The sequence below is a fragment of the Coccinella septempunctata genome, chromosome 1, assembly GCF_907165205.1.
Source record: "Coccinella septempunctata chromosome 1, icCocSept1.1, whole genome shotgun sequence".
NCBI classification, from domain to species: Eukaryota; Metazoa; Arthropoda; class Insecta; order Coleoptera; family Coccinellidae; genus Coccinella; species Coccinella septempunctata.
The window spans coordinates 45,512,703-45,534,815 of NC_058189.1; the positions used below are offsets into that span (position 1 = coordinate 45,512,703).

The window sequence follows — 22,113 nt, forward strand, 5'->3', positions numbered from 1 at the left end:
TCCTCACCCCACTTCCAACGTGGTTTCTTCTTTAACAGGTGGGTCAACGGTGCAACGACATCGGAAAAGTTCTCTATAAAACGACGGTACCAGCTAGCAACTCCCAGAAAACGGCGCAATTCACGGATAGTTTTCGGCGCTGGGAATGCTACGATAGAGGAAACTTTATCCGGGTCGGTACGGATTCCTTCGGAGGTAACGACATGTCCTAGGTATTTTAGAGATTTTCGCACAAAGTCACACTTTTCGGGGTTGAGACGAAGATTGGCTTCTCTCAACCGCCGGAATACTTCTCTTAAGTTCTCCAGGTGCTCCTCGAAAGTTTCCCCCAGGACAACTATGTCGTCCAGGTAAGCGAACGCCTCCGGTTCCATTTCTGGGCCAATAACGGTGTCTAAGAATCTCTGGAATGTGGCTGGACTAGCGTGAAGACCAAACGGCATGACGGTGAACTGGAACAATCCCCTTCCTGGAACTGTGAAGGCAGTAATCGGACGGCTCTCCTTTGCTAACGGTATCTGCCAATACCCTTGTTTCAGATCCAGTGTGGAGATGTATTTGGCCTTACGCAGTTTGTCCAGAATCCCAGAAATGTACGGCAACGGGTATGCATCTTTTACAGACACTTGGTTAACGGCACGGAAGTCGATGCAAAAACGGTACTTTCCGTCTTTCTTCCTGACCAACACTACCGGTGAACTCCACGGTGACTTGGAGGGTTCAATCACTCCCTCAGCCAGCATACGGTCTACTTCCTGATTGAAGATCTCCTGCATTTTCGGGTTTAGGGGTCGGTATCGTTGTTTGATCGGTTCGGTGCCCGGTTTCAGTTTGATCTTATGTTCAATCAGGTCGGTTGTACCATATAGGTCTTCAAACTTCTTTAATTCTTCTTTCAGAAACGCTTCCAGCTCCTGTTTCTGAGACTCCGTCAGCTCCAACAGGTGTTCTTCGGCGGTGTGAACTTCTGCGGTGGTTTCGACGGGAGTCATCGGTTTCGAGATCAGACGGCCTTCCAGAAAGCACTCGGCGGTACTGAGATTTACGGAAAACTTGAAAGTCGACAGAACATCCATCCCCAGAATAATGTCAACCGGTAAGTTTGGTACCAGTAAGAATTTCAAATCAGGCAGTGTGTAATCGGAAATTTGCACGGTGGTGGTGTACAGTTTCGGTGTGACGGTGGTTTGTCCGTTCGCTATTACTGCGAAACTGTTGTGCATTGTTTGTCCTGTGATTCCTTTACTTTCACACTGATCGGATACGGCCTGACTGCAGAAACTCCTGGTCGCTCCGGTATCTATCAGTGCTCGGAAGTGTTTGCCGGCTATTCTGACCTCTACTAACGGACGGTTATCATTACAGGTAGTCGGTGCCAGTGGAGTCAAGATTCCGGGAGATGTGGTCGACTCCGCCTCCAATCTCCCCTTCAGTTTCCCGAACACGGACAGTCTCGTGAGAGAATGTTTTCCCTCTGGCATCGGGAACAGAAGATTTTCGGTGGCCTGCGACATTCTCGACGCATGTGGCCATATCCACCACATCGGAAACACTGTGTCTGGAAGGACACTCTCCTCCCTGAAGGTGGTTCCGTCCGGTCAGCGGGGCTATTTTCGGCTGGACGGCGGGGTGGCGGTGTTGCAGGTCTGGATCGACCTTCGGACCTGTCTCCAGAAGTCGGACGGTGAGATTCCTGTCGCTGGGCTATTGACTCTCTGGACTTGGGTGGCTCTGGACGGCTCTCCCTCGGCGGAGAAAGTCGTGTCTGGTTGGCTTGTGTCGGCGGGACTGATTCCCTGTGCGCAGCTGTTTGGCGAACCTGTTCTCTGGTATCCATAGGAAAACTGGCTTGATATCGGTTCAGTTGACGGGGACTGTATGTCAGGTGAGGTTCCTCCACAAAACCTGGTTTGGAGGGTGGCCGGGTGTACTGGCTCATCTGCCACTGGACCAGTTCAAAAACTTTTCCCTTGCGGAGAAGTTCATCATAAGTCTTGGTCTCCTGGAAAGCCAAGGCTTGCTGTAAGGGCGGGATCAACCTCTGTCGGATAAGCCGGATCTGCTCCACCTCGGATGGTTTTGCATAGGTGAGTTTCTGGAATAAGTTCTGCATCCGGGTAACATATAGAAGCAACTTTTCTTCGGGGCCTTGGGTTCTCCTTTTTATTTCTTCTAACAGATTCTCCTCGTAGTTAACTGGCAGAAATGCTTCTTTCAGTTGGTTGCTAAAATCCTCCCAGTCCTCGAAAGTACCTCTCCTGGGAATGAACCAATCCCTTGCATCCTTCCTCAGCAATTCATACACTGATTCGAAAACTTGTTCCAGGGACACTTTACGGGATTCAGCCAGTCTCTCCACTTCTTCAAGAAATCCGGTCACACTACCAGTGCCATCAAAGGAGATGTTCCATTTGTGTACCGGAACAGTTGGTACTGTTGATCGAGACTCCGGTTCCGATCTGGCAGGTGTTGTGATAATTGGCCGGTCAGAACTTATCCACGGTGCAGGTAAGTGTGGAAAAGACACCCTTCGTGTGGAATTAACCCATCTACTTTGTGTCGGACCCTCAGGTGTTGTTGTCCCACAGTCCTGTGACTGTGTGAGAGGTATCGCCGGTAATTGTTGTAGTAATGCTCTACATGTCTGCCTTGTCTCATTCATGACCCGTTCTAATGTTGGATTTCTTACAGGTGTACCGGTACATGAGACATTAACCACAGCAGGAGGATCGACACCATCTCCTAAGTCGATAAGTGATGTCTCAACCTTTGATAACCTCTCCGGTTGGATCGGTGACATCCCAGGTGAACTGGGCACCTCCTCATCCAGAAGAGACCTCTGACCTCGGTTGGATGTCTGCGGCTGTTCAGGATTACTCTTCCTACGCAGCTCCTCCAGTGTCTCCAACGCCTTATCTGTAGTCGCCTTCATTTGCTCAATCAATTGTAACTGTGTTGTGTCTGTGGTGACAATAAAGTTCAGCCTGCCTTGGATGTGTATTAATCTGGTGTAAATTCGCGAAAATTCGTTAGCCGCGTTACTATGATTGAAGTTCTGAAGGGATTCCACCAAATCGGTTAGTTTATTTTGACAGATCTCAATCTCGGAGGCGGGATTCAATAATGTTGGGGGTAGTAGAGGTTCATTAGACTGAAGCACTTGTCGTAGCAGACTCCGTTTAGTCATCACAGTACCGGGTATCGATTGTCCCCTCAGTTGTAATTCAAATGTAAGTTCATCACTGAATAACCGGTTCACATCCATGTTCGACATATTATTTCAACTAAGTCCGATTCAGAACGCACCAATATTTCACACTCGGTATGTCTTTCACAATCCGTTTAAGTTCTAAGTCCAACCCGGTAAGTTAATCGTTAGCCAACCTATTCACTTAAGTTCGAAGTGGGTATCGGTGTACCCCAAACAAAAATTAAGTCTAAGTCCCGGTGTATCAGAAAAAAAGTCTAAGTCCCGGCGCACCAAAAACAATCTAAGTCCCGATGTATCACAAAAAAAAAAATTTTCAAAAATTTTTAAAGTCCAACGTTACTCGAAAAAAAATTTCTATCAGTCCCACTAAAGTCCGAAAATATTCGAGAAATGCCGCACACAATCGCAAGTCACTTCGTATAGTCCGAAAAATCTCCTGAAATTCGAACACCACCAAAACGCACAGGTAAAATTTCCAAAAAGTTCTCAAAGTTCAATAGCCAGAAAATAAATCACAATAATTGACTTTCAGTTTTCAGAAAAATCAGAAATAATCGGTAAGTTTCAACAGTACAGGTCAAAAGAAAATAGAAAACAGGTAGATAGGTTATCAACAGGTAATAGGTGATTCCCTATTGAACCGATAGGTAAATCACACCTATTAAATTTTACCAATTGCGACAATAAATTTTCAATTTTTCAAAGTCCGGAAATTCACTCACCTTCAATGTGAAATTAAAACAGTTCAATTCAATAAATCAGAAATATGCAATTAGAAATCGGAAATAATCTTCACTGATATAACGGCGGAATAACAGTTCAGTTTTCAACAAATCAATACAGTAATCGGCAAAAAGAATAATCACAAATTATTTTCAACGGGGTTCAACAGTAGGAAAATTTTCAAAATATAGTCCAATTCAATTCACAGTATAACAGTTCAATATGGAGTGGCAGGGAATAAAACACAGTTCAAGTTTATTTTTCACAGTTTTCCGTTCAAGGAATAGTTACTCACTGTTCTGAGGTTTTACTCACTGTTTCGGGAATTCACTCACTGTCCGGTTAATGTCTCTCACCTCAGTTGTTTCCTGGTAGATTCTGAACGGTCCCTGCTCGTTGCGCCATTTTTGTAACGGGGTTTTCCTCGGTGGACTCGAGCGCCAGCTATTCTTTAAGGGAGAATAGCAAACCTACCCTGGCAGCTACTAGCCGGAGACAGGGTTCCCTTGTGTCTAGGGTGTTAGCGACGCACAATGATAGGCAGAATCAACGTTTACAACTTTTATTTGTCGATTCGAAAAAGGGGAACACAACTAGCACTATTACAAAATTCAGAGACTCGAAATCGGTGAGAATTACAGGGCAAAAACTAACGGAACAACACTGGATCCGATCTCAACGGTACACGGGGGCCAACGGAGTTGCTCGCCAGCCAGAACCCGAGACGTACACTTGACGGACAGATATTGGACTTCAGCCGGGTTAGGGGATAAAAGACAGCACAGAAATACGGGTACGTCACCCCAAAGTGTCTTCGGTACCCCCTGGGCGTCCGCACCTGCAGGGTACTTTAACGACAGTAGGGGTGAACTAGATAAGACGGGAAATTTCGGGAAAGGGTGAGCCACCCCAAAGTGTCTTCGGTACCCCCTGGGCGTCCGCACCTGCAGGGTACTTTAATGACAGTAGGGGTGGAACTCAGACTCGGGTATGAGAGACGGAAAAACTGAAGTTCCAATATTAAAAAAAAATAACGGCGTGTAGTCTTACCTTTGGCTTGGCCACTTGCACTCCCGAATTTCAAAGTAATTTGCCCCAACGGCGGTGAATGAGAAAAAAAAAAGCAAACAAAAATTTGAACTCTAATATAAAGAAGCAAAAAAAAATAAATATCTTCTGACAAATTCCGGCGGACGGCACTAATGATCGTAATTAGCAACGCAAGTTAATCTTTAGTGAAAAACGCAAGTGTCGCAAGTTAATCTTCAGTGAAAAACGCAAGTGTCGCAAGTTAATCTTCAGTGAAAAACGCAAGTGAAGTGGCCTGCGGGGGCACATCTGATTTTATACCCACAGGGGGGGTGCGGGAATCAGATGTGCCCGACAGTCGAAATTCGGTAATTTTGCGTCGATGAAAACGTCTTAATTTCGACTTATCTGTGCTAGCGAACAAAAAAACTCGATTATCTTCCAATTCAGGATGTTTTATACGGTGCGACATCGTTTTTAGGAAATAAAAACGGAATAAAAACGGTGCGGTATGTTTACAATTCCGAACGATGTCGGAATCCTGAATTGGAAATTCGAAAAGATTTCTCGAAACAAAATTATTTAAAAAGGAAAACTAAAATAATTATTCTAAAATGAGGGAATAGGTTGGAAAACCCATTTTCTCATTACACTGCCCTGAAAATATTGATATTTAATAAGCCGTTTGAAAGAGCATTCCGAAGTGAACAAACCCATAAAAATTGTTCGAAATCGGACCTTGCAGTCCAGAGTTACGGCTATCGCAAATTAAGGCCCATGTTCATGAATCACCCTATATCTTCGAAACTAATAGCCTTAGGATACACAACAAACAAGTTTTCTGAAAGGCCTGGTTGACCTGCATTCACCTATAGGATATGGCCAACGACTCATGAAACACCCTGTAGATTGGTTTCAAGTTAGAATTTCTCAATTGAAGCGTTTTTTTGAAGTGTATCATTGGTTTAATTTAGTTCGTAAGCATTTTGGTGGTTAAGGTATTATTTTTACTTATTTATTCGTTTTCATAAAATGTCTGTTATTTTCAATATATATTTTATTTTATAATATTTGTAAAATGGAAAATCCGTTTATGATTAAATAAATAATTGATGTTATTCAGTTGTATCAAATTTTCTGAGAAATATGCAGTGTTTTGAAAAAGTGTACTCACTTATCATATAGAACACAAACAATCTGAAAATATAATAAGTTTATTTGGAGTAAACATCAAATCAACAATAACTATTTCAATCATAAACAAACTCGAGACGAGGGACTAAGGCTTACTTCCTGGGAAGCTCGCTTGTTTGCCCTAAAAAAAATACAATTTTACAATTATGCCGCTTACATGAAAGAAAATACACACAAATCAAAAGCCCAAAAATGTCTCCGACCCCAATATGAGCTGACACACGCTCAAGCTTTGCACCGATCGAGATAATTGGTACAAAAACATAAACAGTATCAAAATATAACTAAAAATTAAACAGCATAAATATGTATGATGAGTATAAAAAAATTACCAGTATAAGTCAGCTCTTTTGATAGCATCCAACCATTTTTGTCGTCTCTTTGTCAAGTCATTTGAGTAAAGCTTCTAATGCTTTAACACAGGAATTCTTTCAGGAATACGAAAAAACCAACATTTCCTCGGCCTCCACATCCAGCAACACAACAAAAGAATGGCATAAATATTTATTTCCTGCTTAAATACTGCGTGACTTGCCTTAGTTATTGAATACTTTTTTTAACTTTACTGACGTAAATTTAACACTTTTAGCGGAACAACCCCAAAAATTAACACCGCCAACAAATTTCAAACAGAAATAGTAATATTTTAATAAAGGTTTTATTTTTCTTGATGCAAAAACATTTTTCGCGATGTTTAAAATGTTTCTTTCTTATGTAACGCTTTTTGCTTTTTTATTAATGTTGATTAAATCTCGTGAGTATGTAGGTCTCTTGATATGAACAATAATTTTCTCGAATATCGTTATTAATCAGAAATGTATACGGTCCAGTCAACTGGAATAACGTTTATTCGAAAATCCATTCGAGAATAAATTGGCAACGATCTGTTATATTGGATATTTCATGCGATGGTGTTTTTCTGGCTCAATGAAACCATTTAAATAACCCATGCATGTTTCCTATTTTTGTTCGAAACTATGGCATTACTCTTTCAAACGATTGTGTGCCTGAACAAATCTGGATTTTCATTGTCACTCAACTCGCAACCAGCTACCAATTTATTCAATATTCGATTGTTGCATTCGATGTCTGTTTGAAAACCAGAATGGTGGAATTATTAGATAGCTGGTGGCAATCGAGTTATTAATTTTTGCACATATCCACGCGCGGCGTGAAAACTTCACGAATAGAACTTGGCAGGGTTGTATTTTCCCTCAACAGCGATGGTTTTTGTGATATGAAATTGTCCCAGATGACAAAAAATAATTTTTGTTAGAACACAAAGTGAGGCATCATAAATACTACTGGTACACCCTTTGTACTTTTCAGAAGGTTATTAGTTATTAGTTGAAAACTACACCGATAAATCTGAGACCTAATTAACTCAAAGAAAATCATCACGAATGCCAAAAAAGGAAATTATTTATTCATAAAAATGCAATTTTACCAGTTCAACTCAAAAATTTATTTTCATCGAAAAATCTTTACTTGAATATTTTTGCACTTTCTGCGTCGCTATGAATTTTCGTACAACAAAGTCTTAGTTGATTTTCGGACGAAAATAAAACTTTGAGTTAATATGGTGAAATATTGTCGTACTTGAGTTCTCAATACAAAATTATCGGCTTTGAATGCAGAAGATTTTCGATTTAATATCGCCTTCAAAATCTCCTCTTTCGACTGAACGGTTTCGCACTTTTCCCATTGACATAGTCTTTTCTGAAATTTGGCAACACTGTTGTTGAAATACGCCTTATTATTAATTTAGGTTTGTGACAGTTATGAGGGTTGCGATTTTCAACCTCAGGCCTGTCGACATGTATAATTAATTCTCAAAAAACCAAGTGACTTTTCACATTTCTACCATTTAAAACGAAAGTTCGAAGTTCTTCATAAAAATCCGAATGGTACAAGTAGCCCAAGTGGGGACAAATGTATAGCAGAAATATTGGGAACTCTAATGTAGAGTGACTATAAACAAGACATTGGCGACAATTGTAGTTTCGTTTTTCATTAGTTAGTTAAATCCTTTTTTCTCAGATGATTTTCTTTTTTTCAATTTGGATATCTTTTGCCTAAACTGGATTCAAGTGTATCAATAATTACCAATTTCAGATCAATAAATGTCATGGAGTGTTAGTATTCCTGAAAAGAAGTCCGATTATGTTCTGAATCAGCTGAACAGATAAATATGTGTATTAGGGGAGACTGGGGAGGGTTGATACGTTTTTGGAATATTTATTTCTGTAAAATGAATTATATGAAGAAACAGGACTTTTATAACATTATATAATTCTTCGATTAATCGTTCAACGAAATAAATATAGAATTCTCAAAATATAAACATCCTATTCTGTACAAAACGTTCAACACAAAAACATGCAAACTGTCTCAAGCCTCCCCACATATGGGAGGATTGATACGGTGTACTGGGAGGCATGAGACACATAAACTGAAAATATAAGCCCCATTGTTATCACTCGCAAATGTCACATATAAACATTTTTGTGCCATTTCTAACACGGTCACATTCTTCTTGGCACCATTGCGAGCACACCTGACGCCTGATCCAGAATTACTAGATCAGTAGGTAGGTCAGCAATGATACTGATTTGCTTTGATCCCGTAGGTGCAGAAACATGTTCAGAAGGTAGGTTGGATGGTAAAAACTCGTTTATGTAGGCCTGTTCAACCAGCTCCGGAATATTTTTTAAAGATGTACATATATGAGGCCTCCCCACCCTTAATGTCTCAAACCTCCCTGAAAGCAAGTTTTAAAGTAATTTATGTTTTTATTTTATACCCATACATTTTGGCAACCTAATAAAACAGTAAATTAAGTAGGTTTATGCATATTTCCCAGTGAAATGTTTGTTTATGCCGAAGAATTAATGCACGACCATAAAACCCTTAGGTAACTTTAGTAAAAACTTACAATTTCTCACCTCGAAACACTCTTTGTTGAATATTTCACGAACGAACTACTTTAAGCCTTACAGATTAAGGTCATGTAGTGCTTTCTGCCAGAGAATAGTGTTCACCAGTATATTACTTTTGAAAACGGCTACAGACCGCGGATATAGGCCTGTATCAAGCCTCCCCATGTATCAATGCTCCCTAGTCTCCCCTATTTATTCCATTTTGAAGTTTAAAGACAACAATTTTCAACCCATAGCAACAATGGTAACTTGACGTTTATTCATTCAGTGGAATAATTTTTTTTTAAATCCTTAATTTAAATAAAATAACATAAATATGAAAGGGGATAATCGTCATCTTGCTCTTGTTGCTGTGGATTGAATAATCCTCTAGCAATAACTTATCAAAGCTACACCTTTCATGTCATTTCATAAATCAGATAATTCTCTAGAAAGTGTTATCATTTGAATCCTAATCACAATCAGAATGAAATAAATAACACATGAGTTATTAATGTTTATTCATTCGGGCTCGTGGACTGAACTTCCCTCTAATAAATTAAAAACTATTATTCTATTTTGACGTCGACGATATTATTCAACCCATATTAACAGGGGTGAGTTGACTTCCATTCAGTGAAATAAAAATGTATTAATTCAAAGGGAAAGAAAATAACATGAGCATGACTGGATAAATCTCTTCATGCTCTTGTTGCTATGGATTGAATAATGTCCTAACAACAATCAATATAGAAGTGATACCTATAATGTCATTTCATATTACATTAGATAATTCTCTAGAAGGTGCTATCATCTGAATCTCAATCAAAATGGAATAAAATTCAAATCAAACGATTCTTGTAGATACCGCACCGAACATTTATCGAGAATCTAACTTGGAAATTTTTTTGAATTACTTATAATATGATCTTGGATTATTCTGAGCCTTTATGTGAAAATTACGGGAATTGTTAATTCCATCCGAAAAATCTTTCTTCTACGAGGAACTTGGAATTTCATCACAAATTTTGTACAATTTGCTGATGATAGGAATGCATTCTGATAGATGGATTTTCCGTCACTTAGTTCTAGGATTGTACGAGGATGTACTGATATCTAGTTAGCCCAGACCTGTTCCGTGGAAAATTAGACTACAAGCTTCAAAAGAGGTAAATTTTCCATTGAAGATTATGACCGATCGGGAAGGCCAGTTTCTGTGTCAGTCCCCGAAAATAACGATGCAGTTCATGACATGATTTTATCAGACCGTCGAATTGGGCTGAAACGGATATCTGAAGCACTGAATATTTCATGCGAACGCATTCATCATACAGTTCACGTCAATTTGGACATGAGAAAAATTGGTGCAAAATGAATCCCCAAATGTTTGAATGTTGACCAAAAGCGTGCGAGGGTAGAAGCATCGCGTTCGATCTGTGCTCGATTTGAAAACGTTGTAGACTTCTTAAACCGAATTGTTACTATGGATGAGACTTGGGTACATTTCTACGATCCAGAAACAATGCAACAATCGATGGAATGGCGACACTCTGGTTCTCCAAGACCTAAGATGTTTCGTGTCCAAAAATCTGCTGGAAAAGTGTTTGCTTCAGTTTTTTGATATTGCCATGGAGTAATCATGATTGGTTTTTTGGATAAGGGTAGAACAATAATCGGAGATTACTATTCGACATTACTAATCACTCTACGGAAAAAAATTAAAGAGAAAAGACGCGGAAAGCTATCTAAAGTTGTTATGTTTTTGGAGGACAACGCCCCTGCACACAAATCTCATGTTGCCATGCAAAAAATTCGTGATTTAGGGTTTGAATTACTAGAACACCCCCCTTATTCACCAGCTTTGGCTCCATCTCACTATCATCTCTTTCCTCAACTGGACAAAAGTTTAAAAGGTCGTAAATTTTCTTCCAACGAGGAGGTAATAAAAGCTGTGGAGGCCTGGTTTGCAGAGCAAGAAGAAACATTTTCTTTGAAAGGTCTAGAGACGTTGCAGGTCAGCTCTAATAAATGTATCCAATTAAGAGGAGAATATGTTGAGTAATAAAATATTTTGATATTGAATTTTTTTTGGTTCTGTAGTAGGCTAAACATTTTTCAATTTATCCTCGTATTATCTTCATTTGCACTTTTTCTTGGAGTACGATCAATTTTCATTTCAAATTTTCCTTCCTTTCTCACGAAGCTCTGTCTCTCTATAAATTCTTGTGAAAAGCGTATGATGAGGTGGATGAGAGTTATACTTGGACTACTTATTACTAATAACCATTTTTTCTATTATCTTTATCCTAATACATTGTCTGAAGTGGCTTTTGTGATTGCGAAATACTTTTAGTTGTTGAAGCAAGAAGATTGTCTGATCATCTCAAAAAAGGACGAACTTGAATTATCATTTCAACAAATTCAATGTTTCCTGGAACACCAAAAAAACGTTTCACCGGAAATCTAACAGACATTATTCATTCAAAAACGAATTTATGGACTAAACGAGAGTCCTATCTTCATCGGGGGATAAATAAATACACGCAGATTATCGGCAAATCAATGAAGTTGGTCAGCATAACTGCAATAAAATACCCTATTGTGGTAGTTTAACGAGGGTTAGTCAAAATTTATATTCACTTACCGCCTATTACGGCGAAAATAGTCGATCTCGCGGAATAAATCATTTCAATGTAGGTATTAAATTCCATGGATAACACTTGTTATGATCCAGATTCGTTTTTCGATGCAATGGGAAATTGCACTGTATAACAATGAAAAATCGCTATTTCACTCTCTTTGAAAAATTGAAATGGGTACTCTACAGTTAACGTTTTCCGCTCTCATTTCAATGGATACCATACGCAGTTTACTTATAATGATATAGGAAATATATGTAGATTTCCATATAGCTAACTGTGCCATAACAATTGAAAGCTATACAGAGTGTCCAAGTGAAAGTAAGCCACGCACGATATTTTTCATATTTCAGTGATTAATGAAATTCAATATCCATATAACCAGATTATTCATTTTATATACATTTAAATTTTGCTGTACAGGGTGGGCAAATTTCGATGTTTTAGCACTACAGTTTTTAAACCAGTGGAGATAGACAAAATCTGATACCCCATTCTCGTTCTCTTTTTCTGAGAAACTAACAATTGTAGTAGTCATTTTTGGCCACTTTCTTTTGTTTTCGAGTTATAAGCAAAAATTGGAAAAATGGCGATATTGAAATAAATTTATATCTCCGCTAATACTGATGATAGAGCTCTCAAATTGAAACATTATACAGGCACTTTTTTACGTAGAATCCAGTGGCGTACTCGCCTTTTTAGCAGGATTTTTAATTACGAAGCTATTACCCAAAGTTATGTTTTTTTAAATGGGAACACTAGTTTTCTGTGCAATTTTTTGATAGCTTAATTTTTACTGATTTCAAAAATATATAACATCATATGGTTTGTATCAATATAAATGATAGAAAATAGTCAAAAACCTTTTTTCTCAATATTTCTCTGGTTTCAACTATTGATGAGCACAGAAACATATAGCATGGTATAATTACCACTGTCTCCTTCTATAAGTCTTTTCATTATTATGAAAATTTATTAAATATGTCTTGATTCAAATTTTGTGAAAATTGGTAAAATGCATACAAAGAATGATATTGCCGGAAGGAGACTGCTTTTGTTATAGGAAACTGTATTTTTCTGTGCTCGTCAAAAGTTGAAACCATAGAAATATTGGGAAAAAAGGTTTTTGACCATTTTCTATCATTTATACTGATACAAACCATATGATGTTATATATTTTTGAAATCAGTAAAAATTAAGCTTTCAAAAAATTGCACAGAAAACTAGTGTTCCCATTTAAAAAAACATAACTTTGGGTCATAGCTTCGTAATTAAAAATCCTGCTAAAAAGACGAGCACGCCACTGGATTCTACGTAAAAAAGTGCCTGTATAATGTTTCAATATGAGAGCTCTATCATCAGTATTAGCGGAGATATAAATTTATTTCGATATCGCCATTTTTCCAATTTTTGCTTATAACTCGAAAACAAAAGAAAGTGGCCAAAAATCACTACTACTTTTGTAAGTTTCTCAGAAAGAGAGAACGAGAATGGGGTATCAGATTTTGTCTATCTCCTCTGGTTTAAAAGCTGTAGTGCTAAAACATCGAAATTTGCCCACCCTGTACCTACCCAAAATCACCTTAAACTCAACCCCCGAGAGAGGGCACCACGAAAGTTTCAAAACAAGGGGTCAATAAAAACCTCAGGTCGAAGGTTTTTGAATTTTTTTTCAGAAATTTTCAACTCGTCAAAAATTTGGCAAAAAAATTAATTCTCTCATTTATTGTTGACCAAATTACTAAGAAATCATACCAATCGTTCGAACCCGGCTGCAATCGCCTCAATACAGTAACAAAAATTATATTTCGAAATTTGAGGTTCATTTTGTGAGGTCTCTGGTGTTAAACACATTTTTTTAACATGTGAGTTTCTGATGCAAATTTTTATTTTGACAGTTCTGGCTGTAATCAACATTCATTGAAAAAAAACTTTGTAATCTTATTCCCTTCAGGTAAGTCTTAGTTTGAATCTCTGTGTGGCTGATCATTTTGTTCGCCACAAATCCATAGGAACTGTCTGGTTCGTGTTTTACAATGTTGGGATAATCGCAGATTTAGCCAGAACGTAACACCTTGAGCTATGTTTACATCCGCTGTTTATGATGTTGTCTTTTCGCAAGAAAACAATTTGTTTGACTTTGTCATGCATTCATACTCACTAAAAGAAGAACTGACATTGTCAAAATCATGTATGCGCTTGGAATTAATGGACCCTAATTAAATACTGGCAGTCGCTTCTGAGTTTTATCGAGTAGTACTCGAGCGCCATCCAGTATGAAACGAGATTCGGTTCAATCTCCCCCAGATATGTCCCATATCTCGTATAGTTAGGTTTTTGAAGATACTCAACTTGGTCCTTCTCAACAGCACACGTTGCCATTTTTTGTTTTTATTTGAGAGTATTTGATGTTTAAGTTTGATGAACGATAAAATTTGGTAATTGGAGGACATATTTTTAGAGTTCATAGTTTTCTAGTCATTCCAAATCACCCTTAGCTAGGCCTTATGACCCGTAACTGCCCTGTCACTTTTGTCACACATTATATTGAAAAATATTCATTATGTTGCCCAAATATCGAGCTGAAAATTTCAGTTCCTGAGCATTAAACGATTAACGTCACTTCGCATGATACAAAAAGCGATGTCTATCATTTTTAAAGAGATCGAAAACAAAATCTCAGAAATAACGTTCTAGAATCTCTCAGGGTAAAATGAAATCCGAACAAGTAACGCGGAATTTTCTCTTATCGAGCATCGGCACGATTTAGGCAATTTGCGAGGCGGAAGAAAGTTTAAGTTTCGACGAATTTTCGAATCTGCCCCCCATGTATATTAGGTACGTTGTTTCTCTTTGGAGATGTTTTGGGGCATTAAATTTGATATGAGGCTTATTCGTTCCTCCAAAGGTATTACGGATATAGCTCGTCACATAAACCGATAGCGGATAAAATTGAATCCCGAGTTCGTTATCCAATTCTCTATGTATTCTCCATAAACAGATTTATCATCTCTTGAAGAGATATGTGTGGGATGGATTCGGGATTAATATTAATTTGATGGGAAATATTATATGGATTGATACATATTATAATGGTATTGTTGCAGTTGCAGATTGTTATATTTTGCATTTTCATTGTTACGTGAAAATTACTGTTATTTTTGCAATATGATTGAAGTTTAATGTCATAAGAATTTGTCAAGTGAAAAGAAATAAAAATTGTATTAAACTTCCTTTTTACTGCTGCTCCATATTATTCAGTCCTTCATTGAGATATTCAGTCACCGAGTAGGTGATTTTCGAATATTTAACAGGTATTGTATGCGAAACCTAAATATTTGATATAATTCAATAAATAAAATCAGAAATTTGGAATATTTGAAAAAGTGTATACTGATTTTAAAACACCTACAACTTTGCAAAAGATTCGGACAATATTTTTCTCTCCTCAAGGTTGCGACGATCCAAATTCATAAATTACCTTTCTAGACGAACAGATCTAACACTCAACTCGTTATAATTTTTGAAAATATTTGGTCTCGGCAATGAATCTTGTTTTCCTATTTCGATCGAAGGTTATTGTATTTTATTATTAATTTTTCATCTCATCTGAACATATCAGTGAGTTGGTAAATCTGTTCTTTCTTAACTAAGCAGTCACAACATATCAAAAATCCACAAAATATCGCATTTTTAAAACTACAAAGGTCGAGAAAGCATAGGGTTTCATTTGAGAAGATTGATGTCATAAATTGAAAAGAATGTAAAGCTTAAAATTGTAGGTTGAAATTATAACTGGAATGAAATGGTGAAAAAAAATTTTTTTCGAGCGTGTCAGATTTTTCGAAGCTATAATGATTGGAACCAAAGGAAGCTACTTCTGAAGATACTGATAATTCGGACGTGGCGCAAGGTCAATGTGATGCAAAAAAAATCTTTACTTGTATACATTCTCGAGCGTGTAAGATTTTTATACAGATGGTTAATCTCGGTATTGCAGACATGTTGACCCATCAATCTGACACTATAAGAGGGGGTTTTCTTAATCTGACAGTTTGAAGATGATAACAAGGCCTTTAAAAAAAATATCTCCCTTCCTGTACCTCTAATCGTTTCAGTGTTCATAATGAAAGTTGTAGATAATAATATTCTATACAACTTTTGTCTGAAGCAATTTTATTACTAATAACCGTTTTCGATTTAGAGGGCGATAAGGTCGAGGAGCTTAGCCACACAAGCGAAAGGCCAAGGTCAATGTAGCAACCCCGTCTAATGTACATCCATCGCCATATATCTCATGAACGTTCAAACGTAGAAAAAATTGCTTCGGACAAAATTTATAAAAAAATTTATGCTCTACAAATTTTATGATGAATGTGAAAACAATTTGTCCAGGAGAGGAGATAATTCAAAGAAACTGTTTTTTGTTACCTTCAGGGCCAATTTTTATTGTTTCGGCTTGCTGAAAGTGTCAGATTATATTTTTTCTATTATTCTTGAATCATAAGCTTCAAAATAAGAAAGCCACCCCACTCGAGAATGTACACCTGACGTTTTTTTTTTGGAAGTTTGGCGCCCTCCCACACATTTTTATCACGCTTAAATTGTCAGATTAAGAGAATATATACTTTTCAACATGTAATTAACCACATATATCTTAATCTGATACGCTCGAGTATGTACAATAATTATTTTTTTTTCTATTCTGACAGGCTGTCGTAGACAATTCCTCTTATATACAGGTCTAATTTTTGGCAGAGGTACTCTTCTGGATCCTAGATATCTCCCCTTATATTAATGTTACACGCTCGAGTCAATCCCAAATCTCTTTCTTGGGTTCCTCAACAAATCGTAATAACTCAAATATATCAATGAAGAGTTGACTTTTATTCGTATAAAAATGAAAAAATAATTGATAGTTCATGAGATTCTGGCATTTTTTAAAGAGAAGTTTCGTTTGCATTGTGAATACTTCACAAATTAACATTGCGTTCACGACAACTTTAATACGTCTTACGTTCATTGTGAATGGGCACTAATAGTGTAATAGCGATGAGACTACCAGACGTTGAATAGATTCTCTCCCGAACGAGACACAACGTATTCTAGGAAGATAAAAGTAGGTAGGCTTGGCGATAAATTTATTCAGTAGCTCATCTAGACTTCAATTCGTTTACTGACGAATAGAGGAAATATTAGAAGCTTCAAGCTTCACACACCGAACAATATGAACAATCCTCAAACAGTGGCAACAGTAATAATTGAGTTACCAGTGAAAAAAAAATTATGAAAATATGGTTATTTTTTTATATCCAACAAAATTAAATCAGGTAAGGCGACATAATAATTAATAGATTTTTCATCTGAATTCGAGCTCTAAACAAGTTTATTTAATGGCTACAAATACCTTTACCTTCAACAAGCGGAGTCATAATAATTTCGCCTTCAGTACATTAACATCAAGACGAATACTTTCATCCAACAGTTCAGTTGCGCCATGACAAACACTCCGTTCGTTATATTTCTCTTTGTTGTGGCTACAGTGACTGCAAAAATATATAAGAAATGTGAACTAGCCAAAGAACTGAAATACAAGTACGAGTTTGATCTTAAAGAGATACCGGTGTGGGTGTGTATCGCTAAACACGAGTCGAATTTCAACACAACCGCAGTGAATAGAGGCAGTGGTGACCATGGATTGTTTCAAATCAGTGACCTCTATTGGTGCGATACGCAACGCCAAGGACGAGCTTGTTATGCTCAATGCAAGTTTTTTGAAGACGATGACATAAGTGATGATATTGAGTGTGTCAAAACAATTTACGAAGAACACGAAAGGATTTCGGGGAATGGATTCGATGCCTGGGTTGTGTATTCCCATTTCTGTAAGGATAAGAATTCAACATACCTTGAAGAGTGCTTTCATCCAGTGGGAACCAACGTATCTAAAAACAATTTTCATAATGCTTCTGAAGGGTTGGACGGAAAAAGAAGGGAAGAAGAAATTATTTCAACAATTCCTAAAGTTATGGCATCCGTAACAAATACAGTAACGCAGTCGACCCCAGTATCTTCCCATAAAATCGAACCAAATGATGATAAAGCTCCATCAAAGATTATCTTCACCAGTCTTGGGTATTTTATTTCGAAAACAAGTCCGAGTATTGATTTGCAAAATTTGAAAATTTCCATACCTACACAATCAATTAAGACGTCAACTTCTTTCCCGAGGAATTATAAATCGTCAACTACCTCTCATTCATCAACCACCGTAAGTTATCGCCCCGCAGAGCACAAAAGTCATAAACACTTCAGAGTCGGTCTTGAAAAGAATACTGTAAAATTACAGTCCTCTGGTCATATTTTCCAGGGAATTTCCTTCTCGCGAGATGCACTCGGTCAACATAAAACAGGAAGGAATACGACATGGAGTTTTAGAGAAAATAAAACTCCGAGAGTCTCATTTCTACAGAATCGATTAGCCAAGAAAAGATCGCAAGACGAGATTATACAAGAAATAAAATTAGGAGAGATGTACTCATTTCAGAGAACTAGAGGGGGAGGATTCCAACTGAGGTTAATATGAGCCATTTTAATTGGGTGTGGAATAAAGCAGATGTATTATGATGAAGTACAGAAGGACCAATTAAATAAAGATTGTATTTTGTTGAACAGCAATAAAACTGTGACACAATGCATTCAGTTTTTCACTTCTCACATAATTATCACCATACTTTTTTATTATTAGATATTTGCTTTGTTCGCCGTGTAATTGTCAGACTTGTCTGGTGTACGATTCGCCAGATTATAGTCCTGTTCATAGAGTGGTTCACAGCGGTTGTGAAGTTTACAGAGCAAGCGCAAATGGATTTTTGCTACCCTAAAATGGAATTGCGCTTGCTCTGTACAGTACACATAGTACACTACCTTTTCAAACCACTCTACGAACAAGCCTTATATTATTATGTCGTGGTTGTTTGGACCAATAATGTGGAAGGTGTTTATGAGGAGATCAGAAGTTGGACAAATCGAATTCGTCAAAACTAATAGTTTCCAATTTGCTACATGTATTTTTTATGGTTTCAGTCAATTCTACGTAAAAAAGGGTATTTATCGAATGAACCTAATAACTAAAATAGAAGCTTTGAGAGTTAACAAGAAAAAACTCGAAATAATGAAGAACAGCTATATCGAACTGATTGATCTAAAACTAAACCTTTGAACGAAAAACAAAAATCAAAACATTGTATATACAACATTCCCTGTATTTGTGGTAAAACTTATACAGGTGAAACGTCTAGACCTCTAGAAATAAGAAAACGCGATAATAAAAATAATATTAAAAATAGAGAAATTAATCGATCACAGATCGCAGATCATATTTGTTCTAATACAGGAGACCACATGGTGGATTGGAATAACACTAAAATTTTAATGAGGGAGCAAGACCATTATAAACGAAAGAGTCTACGTGTATTTTATTGGATCAAGATAATAATTTGGCAAATTGTTCGGTAGGAATAGATCATATTTGGATCAATTTAGTGAAGAAGGAACTGTCATCCGGTAATTTCAAAATAGAATGAATCAACGTTTCTATGCAGTCTCTGTTTCTATGTATTGACAATTAATGTCAAACAAAAGATTGATTTTCGTCTGATGAAGGAGTCTGAAATAGACTCCGAAACGTTACGATATAAAATTATAATTTCAACGTTCTTTATTTTCAGTTCATTGTCAGACAACAATTTTTTCTAGTTGATTTGCTCCTGACAAATACTTTTCATTATGCATACGACCCATTAGATGATATATTTGCTTGATTTGTACTTCAACTCCTAGACGTCTGAGTCGTGCTTCTGATCTCTGATTTCCCACGATGGAAGAGACAAAAACCCAAGCCGATCAAACACCTCGTATATTTGCACAAGTATTTTACAATTTTGGGTTTTGAATTATCTTGAACTAGAAAAAGTATACGTAGAACATTCACAAATAATATAGAAATGTACAATATTTAATTTGACTTATTCAGAGATTACTTCCCTGAAGAGGTAGAAGTTTCGTACTAAGCCAACCTTACACCAACAATGTTGATAAGAATAATCAAGATGTGATATACAGGGTAAGAACAATGTAGAGGCGGAATATCGAAAACCGTTAAAAATACAGGCTGGCTCAAATTACAAAAAAGTAGTACACCAGTATAATCGCTATATAGGATTATGACTATACAAACCGAATTTCGTGTAGTTATCTCGAAGAACAAATGAGTTGTAAAGAAACAAAGATAATCTTGATTTTCAGTTTTTCCGAGATATCTCAGAAACGATCAGAGATATTTTGGAACTGACACACTCATCCTTAAATAACGCAACTTTTTTATAATTTCAGCCACCCCCTATTTCTAACGGTTTTCGTTATCCCTGTAGTCCCCCTCTAAATAGTTCTAACCATGTATAAGTTCTTCAATAATCACTAAAATCTTTCGACGTGTATACCTTGAAACGACAGTGAGAGAAGTTAAGAGAATCTCAGTGGAATACTCATCCATCTACACACACACATCCAGCTTTGATCTGAAAATTGGGAATTCTGCAGAAAAGGATCATAAAAAACTGAAAATCAGGGAACAAAATTCAATAATATGTCACATCGACATAACATACACAATTTACTGAAACTTTTTAGGGTTTTCACTCCCAATCTCTGAAACAAAATCAATTAAAAAATGAAATAAACGATTTGCTCCTGCGTAAATTCTTGCACTAATTTGTCAGAAGCAAATCAAGTAGAAAAAATTGTTGCCTGACAATGAACTGAAAATAAAGAACTGAAATTATAATTTTATATTGTAACGTTTAGGAGTCTATATCAGACTCATAGAAACGATAATTCATTTAATTTTGAAATTACCGGATGACAGTTCCTTCCTCTGATTCTTCTGAAGAATTGGGAGTGAAAACCCTAAAAAGTTTCAGGAAATGCAGAATCCTCCCAGAATGAATTTCAATCGATATCTATAACATACACAAGATATAACATACCTATACAGGATGTCCCACGATGGGTGGCCTATTAGACGTTTACGGCTTGTTCTGAATACTTGTTTACTAGGGTTTCAGCTTCTGATCTATCTGACTAAAATATTTTCAAAGTTAAGACATTGCCGCCTATAAGAAAAATTACTACAAACTTAATTATTTCAAATTGGTCACACAATATATTAAATCTTTAGCACTTCTATATCCTTGTTTGAGTATTTCTGTTTGGAACTTTTCTATCCCTATTTCTGATAGGTACTTTCGAAAAAATTTACGGTTTTTCATAATTTCGGAAATAAAGTGAAAATTCTATGAAAGTGAGGTTTTTCAGAATGCGTTGCTAATTTCATCTAACAAATACAATTCCTTGTATAAATGAGACAACCACCTTCAGTTGAGTTTTCAATGATTTGAGAATTTCACGAAATTAATCTGGCTGTAATTCTACACTCCCATTCATAGAAACTGGATTTCATTTCCGAAACCATCAGATTTTCATATTAGTGCATGATTGATACATCATAAGATGCGCATTTTGGTTATATCTCAAAATATTAGATAAAAAGTTCCAGCTAAAAAAAATTTCAGCTCCCAAAATATAAATTGTCTTTTCTATGTCTATTTCATTGTATCCATATTTTTGGAATTGTTTTGTGGAAAACCATTAGATAATATCTCCGGATAATATCAGGAATAGGGATAGAGAAGAACTAGGGAAAAATATTCCGATGGGGATGGAGAAGCGAATATAGTTATAATAAGTAGGGTGTCTCATTTGAAATAACGTTTGTAGTAATTTTTCATATAAGCGTTACGCATGCACCACACAGGCAGGTTCGCATTGGCGAACCGGCGAACGCTCAGATTTTCATTACATTCCTCATTTAATGAAATCCTTATAGGATCTTAAGATACCATTGACAAATTTGCGATTAAAAAAAAGTGGCCCATTCAATATTTCTTTTGGGTAGTCTGAAAAATCTTCGGAAAAATCGAAGAAACAATGCAAGCAAGTTGCTAGCCTCAAATAATACCCAACAGTTCATTACATTATGGTCTATGGTGGTCAATCAGAATCAGAATTAATCTTGAAGGTTGTTTCCTTAGTCCACACCGGGACAAACCTTATCAATAATGGATTTTAATCATTGTATTTTGTTCCCTTGATTATAATAGCTTTTATTCTTACTTTTTTCTATCTCTATCTCTATCTGATAGAGGAGATCCGCTGTATGCTATGTTTACGAACAACATGAGGAATCTTCGGAATTGATTTTGAAAGTTCCGCAAAGATTCAAAACCGGTTGTAATCTCACATTTCAATTATTTCGGAGTGTGAAATCATTCAGGCGAAT

General features: G+C 36.8%; 1 protein-coding gene across 1 annotated transcript; it reads left to right on the top strand.

Annotated features, from left to right (window-relative positions):
- The first annotated feature begins 17,109 nt into the window (after positions 1-17,109).
- On the top strand, positions 17,110-18,325 carry LOC123312934. Its single transcript, XM_044897529.1, has one exon. The coding sequence runs from the start codon at positions 17,212-17,214 to the stop codon at positions 18,298-18,300; it is 1,089 nt and encodes a 362-aa protein (XP_044753464.1). The 5' UTR covers positions 17,110-17,211; the 3' UTR covers positions 18,301-18,325.
- Positions 18,326-22,113: the final 3,788 nt, after the last annotated feature.